Raw genomic sequence first — 23,382 nt, 5'->3', positions numbered from 1 at the left:
GATGATCCTCTCAGGATCCAGGCTGAAAGACAGAGTCTGCTTGGATCTGGGTGATAGACTGGACCTTGGTGGATGACTCTTCCGCTGGCAGGCAGAATGACTGGGTTGTCCATTGCTAGTGTTCCCAGCACTGGAAACCAACTCCTCTTTGGCCAATACGGAACTACTAAGATGACCGTTGTCTGATCCTCCTTGATCTTCCGAAGGACAGCTGGAATTAACGCCAATGGTGGGAAGGCGTATGAGAGGGAATGGTTCCATTTCTGACTCAGAGCATCTACCCCTTCTGGAAAATCCGATGGGTTCAGAGAGAAGAATCTTGGAGTCTTCGAGTTCCTTCTGCTTGCGAAGAGGTCGATGCTGGGAGTTCCCCAACGAAAGCATAGTTGCCGAAATATGTTCTGGTCCAGTTCCCACTCTGTTGGACACAACTTTTGTCTGCTTAAGTAGTCTGCTACTATGTTCTGAGAACCTTCTAGGTGGATAGCTTTTAGGGAGAGTATCGTGTCTTCGGCCCAGCTGAAGATTTCTTCTGCTAAATCTTGCAGAGGTTGATATCTTGGTCCTCCCTGATGATTCAGGAATGAGACTGTCGTTACATTGTCGGAGAAAATTCTTATGTGCTGGTTTAGTAGGAAAGGGCGATTGTGTTTTAACGCCTGCCATACAGCGTACAGCTCTTTGAAATTTGATGATCTGTTCCTTATGCTTTCTAGCCACTTGCCTTGCAAGATTCTGCCCTGTAGATGAGCTCCCCAACCCCATGCACTGGCGTCTGTAGTGATAACTACATAAGGTGAGGAGATCCATAGAACGCCCACTTCTAGGTTTTTTGTGCGAGTCCACCAATGGAGAGATCTTCGAGTTGGACCCGTCAGCCTCAATGTAGCCTCTAGTGAAGATTTTCGGCGATCCCAAACCGACAGGATTTGTCGTTGCAGACGTCTTGAGTGTGCCTGAGCCCACCTTACACATGGGATGCAAGCTGTCATAAGGCCGAGGACCTGCATAGCCATCCTTATAGAAGCTCGATGCTCCAGTAGGTACTTGACTCGATCTTGAATTATTCTTCTTTTGCCCTCCGGTAAGCAGGATATTCTGCGATTGGAGTCCAAAAGCACCCCTAGGTAGGTTACTCTTTGGTCTGGAAGAAGGCTGGACTTCTGCCGATTTATTACCCAGCCTAGGTGTTCCATCGTTGCTATCGTTTGATTTCTGTGAACTTCCAAGATCTCCACTGAATCTGCTACTAAAAGGAAATCGTCCAGGTACGGGATTATTATGATTCCTTGTCTTCTCAGAAATGCCACCATTTCTGATACAAGCTTCGTAAAGATGCGCGGAGCAGAGGCCAGCCCGAAGGGAAGGCCTTGAAATTGGAAGTGGCAGGTCCGGGTTGGTAGTTTTACTGCGAACCTTAGCAGGTTTTGAGACATGGGATGTATTGGGACCTGGTAATAAGCCCGCTTTAGATCGATGGTACACATGACCGCGTTCTGATTTATTAGCTGAATCGCTGAGCGGATAGACTCCATGCGAAACCTTTTGTATCTTACCCAGACATTTAACGGCTTTAAGTTTATGATCGTGCGAGTGTCGCCCGATGGCCGTGAGATAGTGAATAGGGAGGAGTAGTGACCCGTTCCTATCTCTGAGTGAGGGACCGGAATGATTACTTCGGTTCTGAGCATGTTTTGTAAGTCTTTTAGAATAGCTGAATCTGCAGTGACGATAGTTGGTGTAATATACCTTTCTGGGGGAGGAGCGTAGAGTTCTATGTTGTATCCCCTGGAGACAATGCTGAGAACCCACTGATTCTGAGTGATCTGAGCCCAGTTTTCTGCGAACCTCCGAAGCCTCCCCCCGATGCCTGTGGCGTCATAGTGATTTATTCTTGTATGCAGGGTTAAAGAAGGAACCTCTGTTCCTGTAGCTCTGTCCACGGGAGCCTCTGAAGGATCCTCTACTGGCCCGACCCTGACCTTTAGGCTCAAACTGTTTCTTGGGAAAGAAGAAGCCTCTCCGAAAGGACTGAGGACGCTTATTTTTGTCCTCAGGAAATCCTTTCTTTTTATCACTGGCTGATTCAAGGATAGTGTCTAAAGTAGGTCCAAACACTCTCTGTCCCGAGAATGGAATAGAGCAGAGTTTGGATTTAGAGGCGTTGTCGCCAGACCATGACCTCAACCACACAGCTCGCCTAGCTGCATTAGATAAGGAACTATTACGAGCTGCAAATCTAACTGATTCCGCTGTCATATCTGACAAGAAGGCCGTTGCCGATTTCATTAAAGGAAGGGAATTTAGTATATCTGCTCTAGGTGTCTTATTGGATAGCTGCTCTTCCAGCTGCCCCATCCATATGTACATTGACCTTGCCACCGAAGTGGCTGCAATGTTTGTTTTGATCAGGGCTGCGGAAGATTCCCAAGCCCTCTTAAGTAATATATCGGCCTTCCTGTCCATTGGGTCACGAAGGCTAGAGGAGTCCTCGAAGGGTATAGCAGTCTTCTTGGTGACCTTCGCAACCGGGACGTCGATTTTAGGGACCTCGTCCCATAGCTTGGCTTCCTCAGAGTCAAATGGTAATCGATTTTTAAAGTCGCGGGATAGTACCAAACGGCGTTCGGCCTCCTTCCACTCCTCTAGGATCATGGCCTTGATATGTTCACTTATAGGAAATACAGTCAAATTTCGTGCCACTAGACCCCCGAACATCAAGTCCTGTCTGGACTGAGGTTTAGATGTGTCTTCTATCTGCATAGTACTTCTAACAGCATGTACGAGACCATCTGTTTCTTCAGATTGAAATAGATACTTCCTGGCTAATTCCTGATTCTCCACTATTTCACCTTCTTCCTCTGCGAGCGAATCCCTGAGCTCGGAATCTTCCTCTGATGAATAATCAGGTTCCCCCTGTATTTCCTCCCGCCTGGGACGCTTACGACCGGGTATGGGACTGGCGGGCCGAGACTGCGACAGGCTGGATATAGAGGCCTGTACTTCTTCCCTTATAAGGGATCTCATCTCGGAAAACAGGGTTGTCTGCTCATCTTTCATGACCTTGGAGGTACATGAGGCACAGAGGGTTTTGTTATAGGCTTCTGGGAGTTTAGCATGACATAAAGGACATCTGGCGCTCTTCATATTAGCTTTTCCCGATCTTTTAGCTGTAACAGTGGGAACAGCTGAGTTTCCCTTATCCTAGGAGATGTAAGATAGGGAGTAATAGGCGGGGAAATATGAGGAGGTTACGGGGCTTAGGTTGTACTGCTCCAGGCAGTCTTACCCTCTCCTCGTCGATTCTATCTTCCATCGTCGCTCCTGGCAGCGATCCTGGCAGACAGTGTGGCCACTGCAGATGCTGGATGCAAAGAACGTAGCGACCGCTCTGTACAGTGTGCTCCCATATGGAGCGTCTGCCTCCCCGCTGAAGCGAACGCCACCGGAAGTGACGTTCCGCCGGCTCTGCCGATACCGGAAGTGACGCGGCTACCTTACACCCGGAAGCCTCCCTGTCTGTAATCTCTCCGTGACTGCATGGTCTGCAGAACGGAGGCCGGATCCTGCTGCGTCCTGAACCGAGAGCCTCCCCACCGGGAGGAGCGGTTCAATCCCGGAGTATCGTCCACTCCGGGCCTCTGGGGTAGAGGGACTCCCCTCCGGGGAGTTTCGACCCTGAGCTGCTTGACAGGGGAAAGGATTGGAAAACCGCTCGATCCCCCTGAGCTCGGTAAGCATGTGCTGCTTCTCTACGTGTGTCCCTCCATGCAGGGACAGGAAAAACACTGAGGATCGGTGGGAGGTACCGGATATTTGAACTCTCGTGTGTTCCTGTCCCAGCAAGGAGGAGGAGGACGTCCTCCTGGGTGCTGTCAGGAGGGACGTCCTGGAAAAATCCCTATTTCTCCTTCGCCTCATTGGGGGACACAGGACCATGGGACGTCCCAAAGCAGTCCCTGGGAGGGAAACAACACAACCAAATACCTCCGTGTACCATCTGACTACAGGTGCGCAACGGCCGCTTGCAGGATACGCCTGCCAAGGGCCGCGTCCGCAGAGGAGTGAATGTGGACATTGTAATGTTTCGTGAAAGTATGCAGGCTAGACCACGTTGCGGCCTTGCAAACCTGCTCCGCTGTAGCCTGGTGCCGGATGGCCCAGGAAGCACCCATCGACCGAGTGGAATGAGCTCTAATCCCCGCCGGGATAGGACTGCCTCTGACCCGATAGGATTCCTGGATAGCAGATCGAATCCATCTGGCTATCGTGGATTTAGACGCAGCCAAACCCTTTCTGTGACCCTCCGGGAGCACGAAAAGGGCGTCCGATTTTCTGAAGTGAGCCGTTCTGGAGATGTACCTCCTGAGGGCCCTAACCACGTCCTGAGTATGGAGAGCCTTCTCGACTCTGTTTGGGCTGTGGGCAAAAGGAGGGAAGAATGATGTCCTCATTGAGGTGGAAAGAAGAGACCACCTTTGGAAGAAACGCCGGAGAAGGACGTAGGACTACCTTGTCCTGATGAAAGGCAAGGAAAGGAGCCTGGCAGGATAAAGCGGCGAGCTCTGAAACCCTTCTGATGGACGTCACCGCTACCAGGAAGGCAACCTTCCAAGAGAGGACCGAGAGCGGAACGTCTTGAAGGGGTTCGAACGGAGGTTCCTGAAGGACCCCTAGGACCAAGTTGAGATCCCAGGTCTCCAGCGGCATCCTGTAGGGAGGAACCACATGGGAGACTCCCTGGATGAAAGTCTTGACCTGAAGGTTGGTGGCGATCCTACGCTGGAAAAGTACGGATAACGCTGAGATCTGACCTTTGAGGGAACTCAGGGCCAAACCGGAGTCCAGACCAGCCTGAAGGAAATTCAAGATGCAAGGGATAGAGAAAACAAGAGGAGGGAGACCCCGGAGCCTACACCATGAGAAGAAGGATTTCCAGACGCGGTGGTAGATGGAGGCGGAAGACGCCTTGCGAGCACTTAACATGGTGGGGATGACCTGCTGAGAGAAACCGGCACGAGTTAGAACCCAGGTTTCAACAGCCACGCCGTTAAACGTAGGGCCCCTGAGCTCTGATGGTAAATCGGTCCTTGGCGAAGCAGGTCTGGGCGGTCTGGCAACCGCAAGGGAACGTCGGCTACGAGCTGAACGAGCTCCGCGTACCAAGCGCGACGAGGCCAGTCTGGGGCGACCAGAATGACTGGAACTCCCTCCGTCTTGATCTTTCGGATCACCTTCGGCAGTAAGGGAAGGGGAGGGAACACGTATGGGAGCTGAAAATGATGCCACGGAGAAATCAGCGCGTCCACTCCTATGGCCTGGGGATCCTGAGATCGAGCAATGAAGTTGTGGACTTTGGCGTTCAATCTGGACGCCATCAGATCCACGTCCGGGGTCCCCCAGCGAAGACAGATCTGGTGAAAAACCTCTGGGTGGAGTTCCCACTCCCCCGAGGCAAGGCCCTGGCGGCTGAGGAAGTCCGCCGCCCAATTCTCGACTCCCGGAATGTACACCGCAGAGATGATGGAATGGTTGGTTTCGGCCCAACGAAGGATGAGGGAGACTTCCTGCATCGCCGCCCTGCTGCGGGTACCCCCCTGGTGGTTGATGTAAGCCACCGCCGTGACGTTGTCGGATTGGACTCGTACTGGGTGACCCGCGAGCAGGGGGTGAAAGCGACTCAGAGCAAGTCTGATAGCACGAATCCCCAGGATGTTGATGGGGAGTTTGGATTCCCGAACTGTCCAGAGGCCCTGGGCAGAGTGGTGGAGGAACACCGCCCCCCAGCCAAGAAGACTGGCGTCGGTAGTTACCACTAACCAGCGGATCGGGAGGAAGGACTTCCCCCGGAGAAGAGATGGGCCCAGGGTCCACCATACGAGAGATTGTCTGACCCGCGGGGACAGGGGACAAGGGCGGTCGAGAGAAGAGATACTCCTGTCCCAGTTGTCCAGCAAAGCCTGTTGCAAGGGACGGAGATGGAGTTGAGCAAAAGGAACTGCTTCGATTGCTGCAACCATCTTTCCCAGGATCTTCATGGCGAACCGAATGGTTCGCGGGCGAGGATGACAGAGCGTTTGGGCTCCTTGCTGAAGTGCTTGGGCCTTGGACCGAGGAAGCAAGACCAGCCCCCTCGAAGCGTCCAGGATCATTCCCAGAAAGGAGATCCGACGGGCAGGAACGGGAGAGGACTTGTCCCAGTTGATCAACCAACCTAGGCGCGAAAGAGAATCCAGGGTAATGTGGACGCTGGACTCGCAGGCTTGAAAAGACGGGCCCTTTATGAGGAGATCGTCTAAGTAAGGTAACACGACGACTCCTCGAGAATGAAGGATGGCCATGACAGCCACCATGACCTTGGTAAATACCCTGGGCGCCGTGGCGAGACCGAAGGGTAAGGCCGTGAACTGGAAGTGATCCTCCAGAATGGCAAAGCGGAGGAACCTCTGATGAGACGGGAAAATCGGGATGTGAAGATAGGCATCTTTGATGTCTATCGAGGCCAGAAATTCCCCTCTTTCCATCGAAGAGATGACCGATCTGAGCGATTCCATCCTGAAGTGCCAGACTCTTACGCACTTGTTCAGGAGCTTCAGATCCAGAATGGGCCGCACTTTTCCGTCCTTCTTTGGCACGACTAAGAGGTTTGAGTAGAAACCTTTGAACCTCTCGTGTTCCGGGACCGGGACAATGACCCCGCTCTGGCGGAGGATGTGAATGGCGCAAAGAAGGGCGCGAGTCTGAGTTGCCGAACTGGGAAGACGAGAGGGGAAAAACCGAGTTGGAGGAGGAGAGGAGAACTCTATCTTGTAGCCAGACGATACCAGATCCCTGACCCATTCGTCGTGCACGACGGAGAGCCAGGCTTGCTGAAAAAAGAGTAGGTGTCCTCCTATTCTGATGGTATCGACTGGCACCGTTCCCGAGTCATTGAGACGGGAATCTGGGAGGTCTGGAACCTCGGGTTCTGGGCTGCCTCGGTTTCCCGCGCCAGGAAGGATTCGGCCTGAAGGAGGGACGAGTGTCTCTGTCAGTGCGAGAGGAACGGTCTGATCTGGAAAGCCCGGAGGGATTGGACCAGGCTGGGCTGGTACGAAAAGGCCGAAAACGAAAGTAAGGCTGGCGCTGGAAAGCCGCCTTGGGCCTCTGTTGGGGAAGGAACTTGCTCTTTCCCCCTGTGGCGTCGGAAATAAGCTGGTCAAGCTTTTCGCCGAAAAGACGCCTGCTTTGAAAAGGGAGGGAGATCAGAGATTTCTTAGAGGAGGAGTCTGCGCGCCACTCCCTGAGCCAAAGAGCCCTTCTGATAGCAATGGCGTTGGAAGCCGCCGATGCTGCGCAATTCGCCGCGTCGAGGGAAGCGAACATCACGTAATCGCTAGCCATGGCTAACTGCTTGGCTAGGTCTGCCATCTCAGACGGGAGGTCCTGTTCATTAATGGATTTCGCTAGAGCATCCGCCCAGGAAACCATAGCCTTGGTCACCCAAGCCGCGGCGAAGGAGGGGGCCAGGGAAGAGCCAGAGGCTTCATACACTGAACGAGCTAGAGAGTCTAGCTGGCGTTCAGTGGGACTCTTAATTGAAGCGCCCTCCGGAACTGAAAGAAGCGTTTTGGAAGCTAGGCGTGAGACCGGCGGATCTACTAAAGGGGGATCCGTCCAGTCTTTCACGAGATCCGCTGAAAAGGGATACTTTGATACCGGGTCCTTCTTACCCGTGAAACGCTTATCTGGATGCTCCCTGTGACGCCTGACTATATCCAGAAAAGCTGGATGAGAGGCGAAAGATTTGTGGGAACGTTTGGATCTGGTAAAAGAGACCGCGTGTTCCGGAGCGGAATTAGCGTCATCATCCACCTTAAGTGTGTGATTGACAGCTACAATGAGGGAGTCAACCGTAGCTCTGAACTCCGGAGCCTCCGGGTCCAATGATACCTCGGACTCATGTTCAGAGTCGTGAACGCTGTGAGCCCCCAAAGAGGGTGAGCGAGAGGTGGAGCTGGCAGAGTCTGAGCGGCGAGGAGAGCGCTCAGGAGAGGTAGTGCGAATCCGTTTTCTGGATGACCGAGCCTCTTTAAGTGGAGAGCGGCCCCTGCTGGCTGACGATTCCCCTGCTATGAAGGGATCTCCTAACGCCTGTAGCGGATTACCCCGAACCCCGGGAGGATTTTTGAATGGATTTGATGGCGTTGGCTAAAAAATCCACGGACTGCGAGAGTGAAGCGACCCACGGGGGGGGGGGGGGGGGGCTAGGTACGCCAGAGTCGGTGGCGGTGGAGGGCTCCTGGGCACATGGGGCATCGCAGGCAGAGCAGAGGGGAGAACTTTGAGGCTTAGGAAGTGGGGCCTGGCAGGAGGTACACGCAGGAAAAAAAGGTCGTATGTACTTTAGATAGTTTTTTAGACCTTGACTGCGACATGATTCTAATGCAGAAAGAGGCCACAGGGACTATAAACTGGCCTGGGAAGCAGAGGGAGACGCTGCAGGGAAGAAGCTGACGATGTCTCCTTACCCCGGTCCTGTGTCCCGCTGTCCTGGGAAGCCGAACTGAGAAGCCTGAGATAGGAAACTGGCTGCACGTGGGCGCTGTGACACCGAGGTGCGTCCGAGCAGGAGCTGCAGCATGTAGTTGAAGATGGCCACCGAGATCAGGAAGGAGATCTCGTCGGCTGCGAGAAGCGCCAGGGACCAGGGGCGGCGCCGCCGATGACGCGCAGGAGTGGGCGGAGCCTATCGGCAGCGACCAGCGGCTAGGCCGAAGCCGGGAGCTAAATTTGCGGCCTCGGCCCGGCGCGCGGCCGCAAAGTGCCGACGTTATAGGCGCTACAGCCCCTAATGTGCCCTGCTTAGGAGGAGCCCTCCGGACCGCCGGCGACCCCCCCCATCCCCCACGAGACACTTACCCGAGGAGGTGAGAGGAGCCTTAGGATGGCTGGGACGGTGCAGGGGATGGGAAGCCTCCATCCACCAGCCCCAGATAGGGGAGTGGAGAGGAACCGTCCACCACCTGAGTCACACGGAACATTGGTGATGCAGTGTGGTCTGCGCGGACGCCACGGGGATAGGGCCACTGTACAGCCGAGGGTAGAACCTGGTGGACAGGGCAGATGTCCGGCAATAAAAAGGCCTGGCTGCAGAGGAGGATACTGGAGGTAAAACACCAGTGCTCCTCTGTACAACATGGGGAGATCGGCGCCCCTTTTAGGGAAAAAACCGTTGCCCAAAAATGGTCAGCTCAGGCAGTGGCTCCCACGTCGCAGGAGAGGATACGGAGAGGTGAAACTCCCGTGCTCGCCTGTTGTTGGTTCGGGGGCGATCGGACCTCGAAAGAATCCGTCGCCCCCTTCGTCCGGAATGGATTAAAAAGAAAAAATCCGTGAGAATAAAAATCAGTGTGCCTCCTACGGACACTAAGCTTGAACTGGGTGTCTGGAAGCCAGTACGAGGGTGTATACTGCAGGGGAGGAGCTAACCTTTTTTTGTCTCAGCTTAGTGTCAGCCTCCTAGTGACAGCAGCATAACCCATGGTCCTGTGTCCCCCAATGAGGCGAAGGAGAAAATCGGTTGATATACATTTAATGTGTGTGACTCAATCGGAATGGACACCCAATAGTATGACGGAGCGGCAGCTATGCAGGCAGAATTATTTTGCACGGTTAAAGGAGTATGCCCATCTCAGATAGGCCGGCTTCACAAGAACAGTGTTCACAATTTGTGAAAGGACCGTGAATTCTAGACCAGTCTCCGGTCTCCTAAAAGAAACTAAACAGTCCCATAAGTATATAGGAGGATGGTAAGATCAGGTCAGGATACTGGTGGCCGGTGCAGAAATCCCAGTCTGTACACAATCAGTACAAAAGCCTAAGTGATGTCATAAGGCAGTGTAACTAGTGAGGAGCGAGCGTGTTATCCGAGTGTGCTCCAATAATATGTTAGAGACTCCGCAGCTGCAGGTCTCGTGGCTGTCTGACCACCGCAACACATGCAGGGGTTAGCCTAACACAGCCACAATACATGCAGCCGCAGGGACAAACATATTATTGGAGCACGCCCAAGATACTCGAATAACATGGTACCCAAGAATGTTTGCTCATCAATGATTGCTGGTGGGTCAATCTTTGGGATCGCCCTGATCGTGAGCATGACGGGGCTGCAGCAATGCATCGCTTTCACTATTTTCTGCACTGGACACTTGCTAAGGAAAATAGCAGCACTGCAGCCCTTCCAATCTCAGATTGTGGGGTCCCTAATGTCAGACCCCTAGTAATCATGTGCATTTTTCAGGGCCCGGGGTGGAGGAGGAGGGAGTGGGTCAAACCTACAGCAATCCTAATCCTTCAAACCTCTGTAGTCAGAAAAAAAGTAGTTTTTTAAAAAAAGGAATTTAGTTGCGATGTATAATAGCCATGTACGTGGCTCATGTAAAGACAATTCACTGCCCTGTCGGAGAACGTGCCAAAGATGAGATCTGATGACCGCTATGTGGAAAAGGTCAGGACAGGGTGTGAAGAAGACCGAACGGCTGTCACAGGAAGACGCTTACTGGGCTGATCTCCGGGCTGGCTGCTCTCTGCGGGGAGATCCCTTTCTGGCGTCGGAGTGGTTTTCCCTTTCTGCCAGGTAGTCAGGCAGTACGAGCTGGCATTATTCATGCCGGTCATTTCCAGAATGTCACAGAACGTTTGACATAAGAAGTCCTTCTGATCATCTTCTGCAAAACACGAAAGACAAAAGCAAAGAAAAGATCATAAAGATGAGCACATGGTAATAAACCTAAGTGTGTTCCTGGACTTACTCTACTGCTACAGGGGTAATCCCATCATGTAAGTGATGGCCAGAGCTGAGCAAAAAGATTCACACTGCCCCGGTCTGGTCCTCCATGACAGCCGGACCAGGAAAGTGTTCATTTCTGTGGCGTACACCGCAGGAGGTCTACCCAATCCTGGACATCGGACCACGGCAGAGAATCCTTCAGCCCAATTCTAGGACATGCCGTCACTTTGTAATCAGTGAGGGTCTGATCTCTGGGGCCCTCCTTAAACTTGAGGATGGTGCGTTTCCTCAAGCAGCGACACCCATGGCCCCTTTAAATAAACTGGACCAACTTTAGAGGAAGTGGAAGGAGCGATGGCTCCTTCTAAAGATCGTGGGGATAGAGGGTAGTGGTTCATAGGTCATCACTTTATTTTTACCTTTAAAAGACTACCTCTCTGCTCTGGAGACCCCAATAAGAAATTTAATATTGCTCCAATGACAATGGCTGATGCACTGTGAATTACATCTGCTATGTCAAGACCCCAAGTAAATAGTTTTATCATGGCTGCAGATAATTGCCAAGATGTATACAACAGTAATGAGGCCCCAAAACCTTCTATGGGACCTGATTATTATTGTATGTCCCCGCACAAGCTTCATGGGGCCAGCGTATGAGAGCTGTCAAACCGCTTCCTTCTTCTCTGCCGTCAGCTCAATGTCAGGTTGAGGCCATCTCTCATCTCTCAGGAGCGTCATCTCTGACAAGTCGTTAACGAGGGATTCACTGACTAACAACCCTGAAGCTTATAGTGGGGGGCCGCCAGGCAGCATCGTCCAATAAACTTGTGTAGCCAGATCTCTGTGAAAACCTTGCATTGCGTAGAACCAAGGAGAAGACGACGTCACAAGAACCAACACCCTGAATGTCTTCACCTCGTTATACTCAGTAGTAAATAAACTTCTGGTTTTATGGAAATACTTTGACATTCGCTCGCTTCATGGGGAGGGAATTTACCTTGACAAGTTCTCCAGTGAGACTTCTCTGAAGTGAAAAGTAGATTTTTTAGCAAAAAGGCCTATAGGAAGAAAAGAAAAATGAAATTTCAAGACCACCAAAACAAATCTGACTAAATACCCTCAAAATATGGCGGATTATAGTTACTAGGTCTTATGCTCTCAAAGGGTTTTCCCACCATAAACCATTAAATGGAATCTATGGGCAGCCTTTTGCTAAGGAAATCAGCAGCATGATGTAGGGGCAGAGACCCTGATTCAAGTGATGTGTCACTTACTTGACTTCATGGTGCAGTTTCTATAAAATCCCACTTCTCTGGTGTAGATGTAGCAGTGGTCAGAATGTGGAGCCCTGTATTACCCCACCCACACCTATGATTGGCAGTTTGTAGAGAGTGTACACAGGAAGCTACCAATTGGGGGCAGGGTTATACAGATTAGTTGGACTACCTGGCACAAGACACCTAGTCCTGTGCTGATAATCTCCTGCTGATAAAACACCGATTGTATTGGAACAGCACATGGGCTAGTAAATGATACATCGCCGCTGGAAACAGGGGCATTGCCCCTACACTATGCTGCTCCCAGATTAAATGCTGACAGATTCCCTTTAAAGGGATTATCCAGGGACCTTTATTTTAAAAAAAGAGAAGTCCCATACTGATCCTAACTCCTTACAGATGTGTGGTATCACGTCACACACTTATCCCAGTGCATTCCTTGTTTCTGATTGTGCAGCTTGTTCTGCTGCGTTTCTTCCGGGATGGAGGTTGGAATTCAGACCCTCATACACATTAGACATGTGTTTGGCCAAACAATCTCTTCCGAAGCCCCCTTACACAAGAATGCCCACCCGAGGGGTTCCGGTCTTCTCTATGAGAGAGCTGCTATCAGACTGCTCTGGCAGCGGTTTATCTCGGGGGCTTAACAAATGAATCAATCAATGAACAGTCCCCAAATCCTCCCATCTGCCCCTTCCATTGCTATAGAGAACGAGTCCTTAAAGACAGCCCCTCCTGCTTTCATCATCATCAATCACATGACTGCACAGAGCTGTCAACCCCTTGCATTGCAAAAAAAAAAAAAAAAAAAAGCTTAGCCTGACTGAGCCATAAATAGTCAGGAAACCCCTATAAATAAAGCCAAAGCTGTTAAATAATTAATACATCTTACCTGCACGGGTGCAATTACTGCACACGGACCGCCTTCAAATTGCTCCAAAGCCGTCGGTTCTGAGTCACTGAAGACAAATCCTTAAAAGAAATAGTATAATGACAAATAAGACTGCAAGTTCCAGTAACATGAGGGGAGGCTGGTGTTATATTAGAGGAGTCACTGGGAATGATGCTAAGCAATAAGCCAAGCAGCGCTCAGCGCCAGGCAGCAGCTGGCCAAGCAGTGGACAGTTTAAAGGAGCATAAAAAGGAAGCTTAAAACCTAATATAGTACTGAATCCAGGATGGATCGAGGCCCTTCAATAGATTTACAAAAGCTGCTCCTTCATCTCGCACATTCATACCGCTCACCTTGGGTCCACCGGCTGAAGATGGAGTCCACCAGGCCTTTACCATTTTTCTCTCCCCACACCAGATTCACCAGCTCTTTATTAGACTCCGACATCATGGACCCTTGAACGTCTCTTCCCTTTCAGAGTAAAGATGCTGCCAAGGTTTCGATCTTTTCAACATGAAATCTCTCAACGTCGCTCCAAGTAAGAGCCGAAATTCAGCACCAGATCCTAAGAGTGAATAAAAGGACATTTATAATAATAATAATTATATTTCTATAGCGCCAACATATTCCGCAGCACTTTCCATTTTATATATTCGGATGGCAACCAATATGATGAGGGTTGTAGTACTCGGCCAATGGATGCGTCTCCTAACAACTGCTCTGTGAGCTGTCATTTTTTTGGGGGTCCCATCGACTTAAATGGACAAGTGGTGTCTGTCTTTTCTATGCAAAATCCCCCACTGATCCCAACAATGGGACACTGCAGAGTTCCACCTGAATGGAGCTTGGGTCACAAGTATAGTTGGGAAAATAAATATTTGATATATTGATGATTTTGTAAGTTTTCCCACCTACAAAGAATGGAGAGGTGTGTAATTATTATTGCAGGTACACTTCACCTGTCAGACAGAATCTAAAAATAAAAACTGGAAGATCACATTGTGTGATTTTTACATAATTAATTTGCATTTTATTGCATGAAATAAGTATTTGATACAATAGAAAAACAGAACTTAATATTTGGTCCAGAAACCTTTGTTTGCAATTACAGAGGTCAGACGTTTCCTGTAGTTCTTTACCAAGTTTGCACACAGTGCAGCAGGGATTTTGGCCCCCTCCTCCATACGGATCTTCTAGGTTTCAGGTCTGTCGATGGGGAACATTGAGTTTTGTGTCTCTCCATTGGGTTCAGGTCTGGAGACTGGCTTGGACACTCCGGGACCTTGAAATGCTTCTTACGGAGCCACTCCTTAGTTGCCCTAAATTTATGTTTCGGGTCATTGTCATGCTAGAAGACCCATCTTCAATGCTCTTACTGAGGGAAGGAGGTTGTTGGCCAAAATCTTACGATACATGACCCCATCCATCCTCCCTTCAATACTGTGCAGTCATCCAGTCCCCTTTGCAGAAAAGCATCCCCCAAAGTAATGCATGATGTTTCCCCCACCATGCTTCACAGTTGGCAGTGTTCTTTGTGTTGTACTCATCCTTCTTCCTTCTCCAAATACAGCAATAAAGTTGATACCAAAAAGTTCTGTTTTGCTCTCTTCTGAGCATATGACCTTCTCCCATGCCTCCTCTGGATCATCCATAGTCATTGGTGAACTTCAAACGGGCCTGGACATGTGCTGGTGAGCAGGAGGACCTTGCGTGTCCTGCAGGATTAGAATTCATGACAGCGTACTCTGTCACTAACAGGGCTATGAAGTCGGAGTTGGTGTCCATTTTAGTGGAATTAGAAAAATGGACCGACTCCAAAAATATATAATAAATTGGATGCAGTAGTACAATGCAGGAGGTGCTGTAATGTTTTCATAATTTGGGAAAGTTATAAAATGTCCTATAAATGTCTGACCTTGATCTAAGGATCTAGGCCTTTAGTTAAGATGAAACTGTGCTGCACTTTACGTACATGCTCAGTAGTGACCAGTGCTGTGGAGTCGGTGGTTTGGCTTACCGTCTCCACAGCCCTGGTCACTAACGGTAATGTTTGAGACTGTGGTCCTAGCTCTCTTCAGGCCATTGACCATGTTCTTCCAGGTACTTCTGGGCTGATTCCTGGCCTCTCTCAGAATCATCCTTAACCCACGAGATCTTGCATGGAGCCCCAGACCGAGGAAGATTGACTGTCATCTTGTGTTTCTTCTATTTTCTAATAATTGTGCCAACAGTCGTTGCCTTCTCACCAAGCTGCTTGCCTGTTGTCCTCTAGCCCATCCCTGCCTTGTGCAGGTCTACAATTTTGTGTCTGTTATACAGATAACGAGATCAAACAGGTGCAATTGATACAGGTAAGCCTGCCCCCCCCCCGCACAGGAGGGGAGAAGTGAGGGAGGCTGCTCGGCCCCCTGCATGGGAGGGGAGAAGGGGGGAGGCAGCCCGGACCCCCGGAGGGGAGAAGGGGGGAGGCAGCCCGGACCCCCGCATTGGAAGGGAGAAGGGAGGGAGGCAGCCCAGACCCCCGCATGGGAGGGGAGAAGGGGGGAGGCGGCCCGGACCCCCGCATGGGAGGGGAGAAGGGGGGAGGCAGGCCGGACTCCGGCATGGGAGGGGAGAAGGGAGGGAGGCGGCCCGGACCCCCGCATGGGAGGGGAGAAGGGAGGGAGGCGGGCCGGACCCCCGCATGGGAGGGGAGAAGGGAGGGAGGCGGCCCGGACCCCCGCATGGGAGGGGAGAGAGGCAGCCCGGACCCCCGCATGGGAAGGGAGAAGGGAGAGAGGCAGCCCGGACCCCCGCATGGGAAGGGAGAAGGGAGAGAGGCAGCCCGGACCCCCGCCTGGGAAGGGAGAAGGCAGCCCGGTCCCCCGCCTGGGAGGGGAGAAGGGAGGGAGGGAGGCGGCCCAGACCCCCGCATGGGAGGGGAGAAGGGGGGGGAGGCGGCCCGGACCCCCACATGGGAGGGGAGAAGGGGGGTAGGCAGCCCGGACCCCCGCATGGGAGGGGAGAAGGGGGGTAGGCAGCCCGGACCCCCACATGGGAGGGGAGAAGGGGGGTAGGCAGCCCGGACCCCCACATGGGAGGGGAGAAGGGGGGTAGGCAGCCCGGACCCCCACATGGGAGGGGAGAAGGGAGGGAGGCGGCCCGGACCCCCACATGGGAGGGGAGAAGGGAGGCAGCCCGGACCCCCACATGGGAGGGGAGAAGGGAGGGAGGCAGCCCGGACCCCCGCATGGGAGGGGAGAGGGGGGGAGGCGGCCCAGACCCCCACATGGGAGGGGAGAAGGGAGGCAGCCCGGACCCCCGCATGGGAGGGGAGAAGGGGGGAGGCAGCCCGGACCCCCGCATGGGAGGGGAGAAGGGGGGAGGCAGCCTGGACCCCGCATGGGAGGGGAGAAGGGGGGAGGCGGCCCGGACCCCCACATGGGAGGGGAGAAGGGGGGGGGAGGCGGCCCGGACCCCCGCATGGGAGGGGAGGAGGGGGGGGGAGGCAGCCCGGACCCCCGCATGGGAGGGGAGGAGGGGGGGGGGGAGGCAGCCCGGACCCCCGCATGGGAGGGGAGGAGGCAGCCCGGACCCCGCATGGGAGGGGAGAAGGGGGGAGGCAGCCCGGACCCCGCATGGGAGGAGAGGAGGGGGGGAGGCGGCCCAGACCCCCGCATGGGAGGGGAGAAGGGAGGGAGGCGGCCCGATCCTCTGCACACATTGGGGGGCACCTGACAGTAGCACACTGTGACTGTAGCACCTAGCTCTGGCATAACTAGGTTTCTAGCTCTCCAGGCCGTCACCAGTACACCTGACCCAGGGCCGGCATGTTGGTGCTCAGGGCTTCTATGGCTGCCATAGGGACGTGTACATGGGTCTGATGTGTTAGCTGACAGTCCCGGCACACACCGGGCAGCACCAGCGGCTCTGTGCTCGGAGGTGGAGCGGTCCTGGCCGGCTCACATCACACCTACCCCCGCCCGGACCACGCTCCGCACCGCACCGCACCGCAGCAATCACATCCCGGCTCCACACTGACTCAGGTAGTGGTACAGCCCACCGGAAGCGGAAGTCACCGCAGACAAGAGGCGTGGCTGTCTCCATGGTTACACAACCTGCTGTCACTCAGCGCTTGTCTGCGGCGTGACGTCACGGCTCACACTCCCATATATACAGGTGTGCAGCGCTGCGGCCGTCACTGCAGCCTCCAGCACGGGGCGGAGCACATGATTGGGGCTGAGAGCCACTATGCGGGCGTCTCTGGGGGAAAAAGTGCAAAAAAAAAAAAAAAAGATGAGAACGTTAACTTCTCTTTATACAGCAATACCGAGTATTATATAAGTGATCAAAGGATTGCGGGTCCATAAAAGGTGTTCTATGAGCACAGATCAAATAAATAAACAAGATAAGATAATAATAAATAATTGCATGTAAAATTAGTGTAACTAAATACAAGATAATGCAAACTAGATAATAACTGCTCAGCTACAGATGGAAGGTTTATTACTGATCTTCCCAGGAAGAAACAAAGGAAATAATCAGGAGAGTCCCTCCAGACTGCACAGAGAGCAGCAGCTTCGCCTATGGAGGAGGTTTGTCCCTTCTCAGGCGCCGTCGCAGCTGATGGCGCACATGGTGCTGCAGGAAGAGACCAGCTGCCACCTCTGGGCTTTACCCTCCACCATCCGCATCTATGGGAGGACAGGCCAAGAGGAAGAGCAGCAGGCCCGGGAGGAGGCGGAGAGGACGGAGTGCAGGTGACACCACAGGGCATGCTGGGAGTTGTAGTTGTATACCAGCTGCAGGTTGCAGAGCAGCTGATGGACATGTGAATGGTTGCTCTTTGGGAGTTGGTGTGATACTGGGGAAATCCTGCTACAGGAGCTATTCTTCTACTTTGCTCTGGCGGCAGCGCTGTGAGGCGAGGGTTAAGCGGCCACTTCGGTGTTTGTAGAACTACTGTGCAAGTTTTCTACATTTACAGAATGGAAAAAGTTGCACCAACTTTGATAAAAAGTTGTAAGAAATGTTAAAATAAAGAACATCCCTACTGAAGTATCCATATGGATTGGAGCTCAATGTCCCTCAATGTCTGTCCGCTATTTCATCCTTCTTCTCCGCTAGATTTCTGAAACTTAACATGGACAAAACAGAATTCATCGTCTTTCCCCCATCTCACGCGACCCCCCCAACGAACCTAACCATTACAGTAAATGGCTGCCCACTCTCCCCAGTCCCACAAGCTCGCTGCCTCGGGGTAATCCTTGTCGCTGACCACATATCCAAGCCCTTTCCACTTCCTGCCGACTTCAACTCAAAAATATTTCACGAATCCGTTCATTCCTCATCCAAGAATCTGCAAAAACCCTAGTCCATGCCCTCATCATCTCTCGCCTTGACTACTGCAACCTCCTGCTCTGTGGCCTCCCCTCTAACACTCTCGCACCCCTCCAATCTATTCTAAACTCAGCTGCCCGACTAATCCACCTGTCCCCCCGCTATTCCCTGGCCTCTCCCCTCTGTCAATCCCTTCACTGGCTCCCCATTGCCCAGAGACTCCAGTACAAAACCCTAACCGTGACGTACAAAGCCATCCACAACCTGTCTCCTCCATACATCTGTGACCTCGTCTCCCGGTACTTACCTGCACGCAACCTCCGATCCTCACAAGATCTCCTTCTCTACTCCCCTCTTATCTCCTCTTCCCACAATCGTATACAAGATTTCTCTCGCGTATCCCCCCTACTCTGGAACCCTCTACCACAACACATCAGACTCTCGCCCACCATCGAAATCTTCAAAAAGAACCTGAAGACCCACCTCTTCCGACAAGCCTACAACCTGCAGTAACCACCGATCCACCAAACCACTGCATGACCAGCTCTATCCTCACCTACTGTATCCTCACCCATCCCTTGTAGATTGTGAGCCCTTGCGGGCAGGGTCCTCTCTCCTCCTGTACCAGTTATGACTTGTATTGTTTAAGATTATTGTACTTGTTTTTATTATGTATACCCCTCCTCACTTGTAAAGCGCCATGGAATAAATGGCGCTATAACAATAAATAATAATAATAATAAGCTAGACGACTGATCCTGCCTGCAGCACAGTATGTGTGGGGACCACCCTCCATTCCTGATTCCTCCTTAGAGATCCCCCCTCTCCCTAGGACAGTTTAGCCTCATTCAGACGTCAAAAAAAGTTAGAAAACAGAAATCAAATGGACCACACATGTATGTGGTATTTTTATTTTTTGCAATGAGCAGAATGATCTGGGGGCAGAGACCCTGATTCCAGAGACATGTCATTTAGTGGGCTGCTTGCTGTCATTTTCATACAATCAGTTTTCTGTGCTGCAGAGCTCAGAATGTGTGTGTGTGTGTATATAGCTCACTTGTATATAACCCTGCCTTCATCACTGACTGGCCGCCTTCTGTGTACACTGTGCATAGGCAGAAATCTGCCAGTCGGTGATGGGGAGTGGTTGTACTAGTGGGCACGAGACACCTAGTCCAGCAGTGATAATCTCCTGCTGATAAAACACTGATTTAAGTGAAACAGCAATACACAGCCTAGTAAGTGACACATTGCTGGAATCAGGGTCTCAGCCCCTACATCATATTACATAGCAAAAACCTGCTGACGATCATTGATTTAAATGGATGGTTATGAATACTCATGCGGCGTCCTGCACAGTCCACTGCCCTATGCCATACTTTATATTGCACACTGGCCCAATAGAGGCCAAAATGACAATCTTTTGGCGGATTGATCCCTATTAATACGCTAAGCCTGAGCCCTAAAGCTTCTGTGGACATCACAACTGAGATATAAATGCAGCCGATATCGCTGCACAGTATATATAGTGTACGCTGCCGGACACAGCGAGGAAAGGGCCCCTGTGCAATAACAATGTGTGGGCCCTTTGCAGTCCAAGAGCTCCTAAAAAATGCAAAATTGCACCTGCTTTGGAGGTAGTGGCCCTTTTACCTCTTGGGCCCCTCTGCGGCCGCACAGGTTGCACCAATGATATGTCGTGTATATATCCTAATTTACATACGGGGCATTTTATATTGTTGTCTTGATCCCTTTTAGCAGAGGACATCGCTGGTTTGTCGGCTCAAGATCGGATGAAAAATAGGATGCAGAACAAGGCCAGGAAGAAAACTGCCGAAAAATACTCCATTCATCAATTACTAGAAAAGGTAACACATAGAAGCTGGAGAATCCTGGGATCTTTTCTTTCCATCTGCTGTGAGATAGAATCTAATCTATTGCTTTCTTTTATCAGCCACATACCACTTAAAGAGCAGAGCTGTCACCCGGTCACAATAGACGGTGTCATTGACCTTCCTTAGGGTCAAGGTAGAAGGGTGTGCGAGGCTCAGAAAATGGAGCTTTAGTGGGATGATGATGATGATGATGATGATGATGATGATGATGATGATGATGAAAAATTGTAGTTTTATTAAAAAAACAAAAAACAAAATGCCGTAATTTGCACCATATCCTAAGTGGACCCTTTTCAACTCCGACACTCCGTATTTATTAATTGTCGCACCTGACACCTTTTAAGCTAATTACACCAGTGTAACTTTTTAAGACTATCAGAAGGGACTTGGAGACCATTGTGTCGACTCTCGACCCTTAAAAGAATTTTTGCACAAATGTATAACTTTTTATACAAGGTGTTGTCCTCTACTCGGCCGCCCCTTGTCAATTGCTATATAGCTCCATGTACAATAACAACAGCCTATACTCAGCTTTGGGGCTCGTGTGACATTGTTAGGTCACGGCAGCGCTGCAGCCCATCATCGGTGGCTGCTAATGGGCCACTTCACTGTAAGATTTGGTCATCGAAATCTGATCGGCGGGGGACCGTCACTGTTCTCTGGAATTGGGGCTGATCTGCTGTTCTCGGCAGTGGCTGCTACACATTGAAAGTAGCCATGCTGCTCCGCTCCGTACACTGTATGCATGTGGAGCCATGACAGCTCATCGGTGGGGGGACCAGATGTCAGAACCTTCTCCTCCCGATCTCATATTCATGACCTATCTCATCATTACAAGATGCCCAGTCAACTCCTTTAAGGCATAGTTTTTTAGCCAAATTTTTAGACATAAGTTTGTGTGCCTGATATATTGACCTTGCTCCTTAAACTCCCTCAACTCTCCTTGACTCATGAGTGAACATGAAATGGTCTTCAAGTGATGGATTGTTATTTGGCCCAAATTCCAAAAATACTAGGCCCCAGTTCGGCTGATTTCCTTGGTGCCATTCCCTTTGGATAGCAGCGTGCCCAACCGGCGCTCCATTCTATGCCCTAGCCGGCTGGATGTCAAGGATCCCCCCGATCTGGTGATCAATGGCGGTCTTGTCTATCAACTCTCCAGTGGATGGGTGAGAGATTCATTAATCAAAAAAAAATCATTGTTCTCACTCATCAGCGATAACGAGGCTCGGTTACATTGGAGATGGGGGTCCGATCGCTCCTAGAATGTGTTACTGATATGCGCCCATGCCTAGCATCGCTCCATTTATTGAGTATGGGGCTACTGGAGATGGCTGAGGATTTCATAGGGTCATGAAGGTCCCAGCGGTGAGACCCCCAGTGCTCAGCTGCCAATCACCTAACCAGTGGATAGTGATAACCTGCCCATTTGGAAAAACCCTGTAATTTTTATAGGATTTTTTTTTTTTCGTCTGATCATTTTGCATAAATCCCAATCTGCATCTTCTATATTTCAGACTGAAGAGTATCTGGACAACTTTAACTTTGAGATGGCCCAGCTCTTCTGCCAGAGAGCCCTGGATCTGGAGCCCGAAAACCTTGAGATCCTGGATATGATGGGGAACATCTGTATGGAACTGGGAAACGCGGAAAAAGCAAAACAAATATCCTTTTATGTGTGAAGTCTGCAAAGTGGTGTGCAGGGATGGAAGCCATAGATATCGGGAAATCATCCGGCTCTTTGGGGGGTTCACTCTCCTGTGTCGAATAGGGAAACAGCCCCCCACAATTGTCCTATAGATCTGTCACATTGGAGTTATCTCAGAGGGGTACGTGTTCTGCTGTTTATCTGGCGTCTACCCCAGTGTAAAATGCATCCTGTGCCTTTAAAAGGAAAATCATAATCTGCTCCTTTCATGATTCTCCATATGTCTCTACTGATCTACAATGGGACCGATTCTTCAACGCTCGAATATCCAGTCTTGAAGTAGAAGGTGCCAAATTAATTAAGACGTGCACAACACATAATGAATTCGGTGCTTCATCTCAGTGGCTTGCACTTCCATGTGTTGCCCCAGAAATGCTACTCCAGTCATGGACTGGAGTAGGATTTCTGGCTTTGAAAGTGTTAAAAAAAAAAAATACGCTAGCTCTGATCCCAGCAATGTAAATCCCCAGATGCCGCTGTCATTAGTGACCACAGCATTTGAAGAATGTTACAGAGGGAGATCGTTCCTGCAAGATATATGCTGCAAAAAAGCCCCCAAAAATGCCCGAATAGCTGTTTTTGTTCATCCAAAAAGTCATCAAACAGTTCTATGGTATCAGTAAAAACTGCTGCTCGTTGTGCAAAAGAACAGGAAGCCCTGATACAGCTCTGTAAGCCAAAAAATAGAATTGATTTAAAGTATTAAAAAGTAAAAAATAAAAATCAGGCTTCCCCATAACGATGTGTGCCTGTACTAAAACTATCCACTTATTTTTTCCCCCCTCAGTGAAATTGGCGATAATAAAAATTAAAAATAATGGCAGAGTTGATGTTTTTTTGTATGTTTTTCCCATAAAAATATTGAATCAAGAGTGATTGAAAAAGTAAATTTTGGGTGCAAACGTAGTAAAACATAAAAATAATACCGGTAATTATTTCTCCCCATAATAAGTTTATAGTAGTCAAAAAAAATAGTTGGGTGATAAATTATATATACCTAAAAAATTGTGCTATTGACAAATACAATCCATCCTGAAAAAAAGAACCCTCATACAACTGTGCCAACGGAACACGTAAAATGTTTGGTCATTAAAGGTAACTTTTCTGGTCCCCCGAGTCTCCAGATCTGCCACCAATGCACTTTACAGCTTTATTTTTGCATTTGAAAACTGTCCTTGGTGTCCCCACTGTACGGCTGAGGGTGTGTGAGAACCATTTACTCTGTATCTCGTCGTCCACCATATGCTGATTAGCGAGGGCTAATCTGGTGGAATGTTCCATCACCGAGACCAGTCCTACATCCAATACTGTAATCACACCTATGTCATTGATGTCCCCCCCCCCCCCCCCGCCGGCTGGTCAAGAAGAACTTGCTGTCTCGATTCCCCCATGGGCTGTGCACCTATGAAGGGTAGACCTGGATTCACTGTACCTGCCCAGGGAGCCATAGTGATGCAAAGAGACACCTAGTCCAGGCAGAGAGCAGTACAGTACAGATAGTACAGGTAGAGAGCATTTTT

At 50.7% G+C, this 23,382-nt stretch overlaps 2 protein-coding genes across 3 annotated transcripts in view; one reads left to right on the top strand and one right to left on the bottom strand.

Annotated features, from left to right (window-relative positions):
- MINDY3 (MINDY lysine 48 deubiquitinase 3) overlaps positions 1-17,001 on the bottom strand; it is a 92,714-nt gene extending 75,713 nt beyond the window's left edge. Inside the window, exons 1-5 of the mRNA XM_077268243.1 lie at positions 16,897-17,001; positions 13,294-13,505; positions 12,941-13,020; positions 11,769-11,829; positions 10,542-10,709 (exon numbers count right to left, since the gene is read on the bottom strand). Coding sequence (XP_077124358.1) covers positions 10,542-10,709; positions 11,769-11,829; positions 12,941-13,020; positions 13,294-13,390 — 406 coding nt within the window. The 5' untranslated portion in view covers positions 13,391-13,505; positions 16,897-17,001. The remainder of the gene's footprint in view (positions 1-10,541; positions 10,710-11,768; positions 11,830-12,940; positions 13,021-13,293; positions 13,506-16,896) is intronic.
- Positions 17,002-17,521: 520 nt separating this feature from the next.
- The window catches only part of LOC143781586 (uncharacterized), a 409,484-nt gene continuing 403,623 nt past the window's right edge, over positions 17,522-23,382 (top strand). The window contains exons 1-3 of one of the 2 annotated variants that reach the window (XM_077268242.1): positions 17,522-17,679; positions 20,021-20,127; positions 21,672-21,818. In XM_077268242.1, the coding sequence (XP_077124357.1) occupies positions 17,616-17,679; positions 20,021-20,127; positions 21,672-21,818 (318 nt within the window). In that variant the 5' untranslated portion in view covers positions 17,522-17,615. Of the gene's footprint in view, positions 17,680-20,017; positions 20,128-21,671; positions 21,819-23,382 lie in introns of both variants that reach the window. The other variant, XM_077268241.1, reaches the window with a different exon arrangement.

Source organism: Ranitomeya variabilis, chromosome 6 (assembly GCF_051348905.1).
Source record: "Ranitomeya variabilis isolate aRanVar5 chromosome 6, aRanVar5.hap1, whole genome shotgun sequence".
Lineage (NCBI taxonomy): Eukaryota > Metazoa > Chordata > Amphibia > Anura > Dendrobatidae > Ranitomeya > Ranitomeya variabilis.
This window is presented reverse-complemented; position numbering and strand designations above follow the sequence as displayed.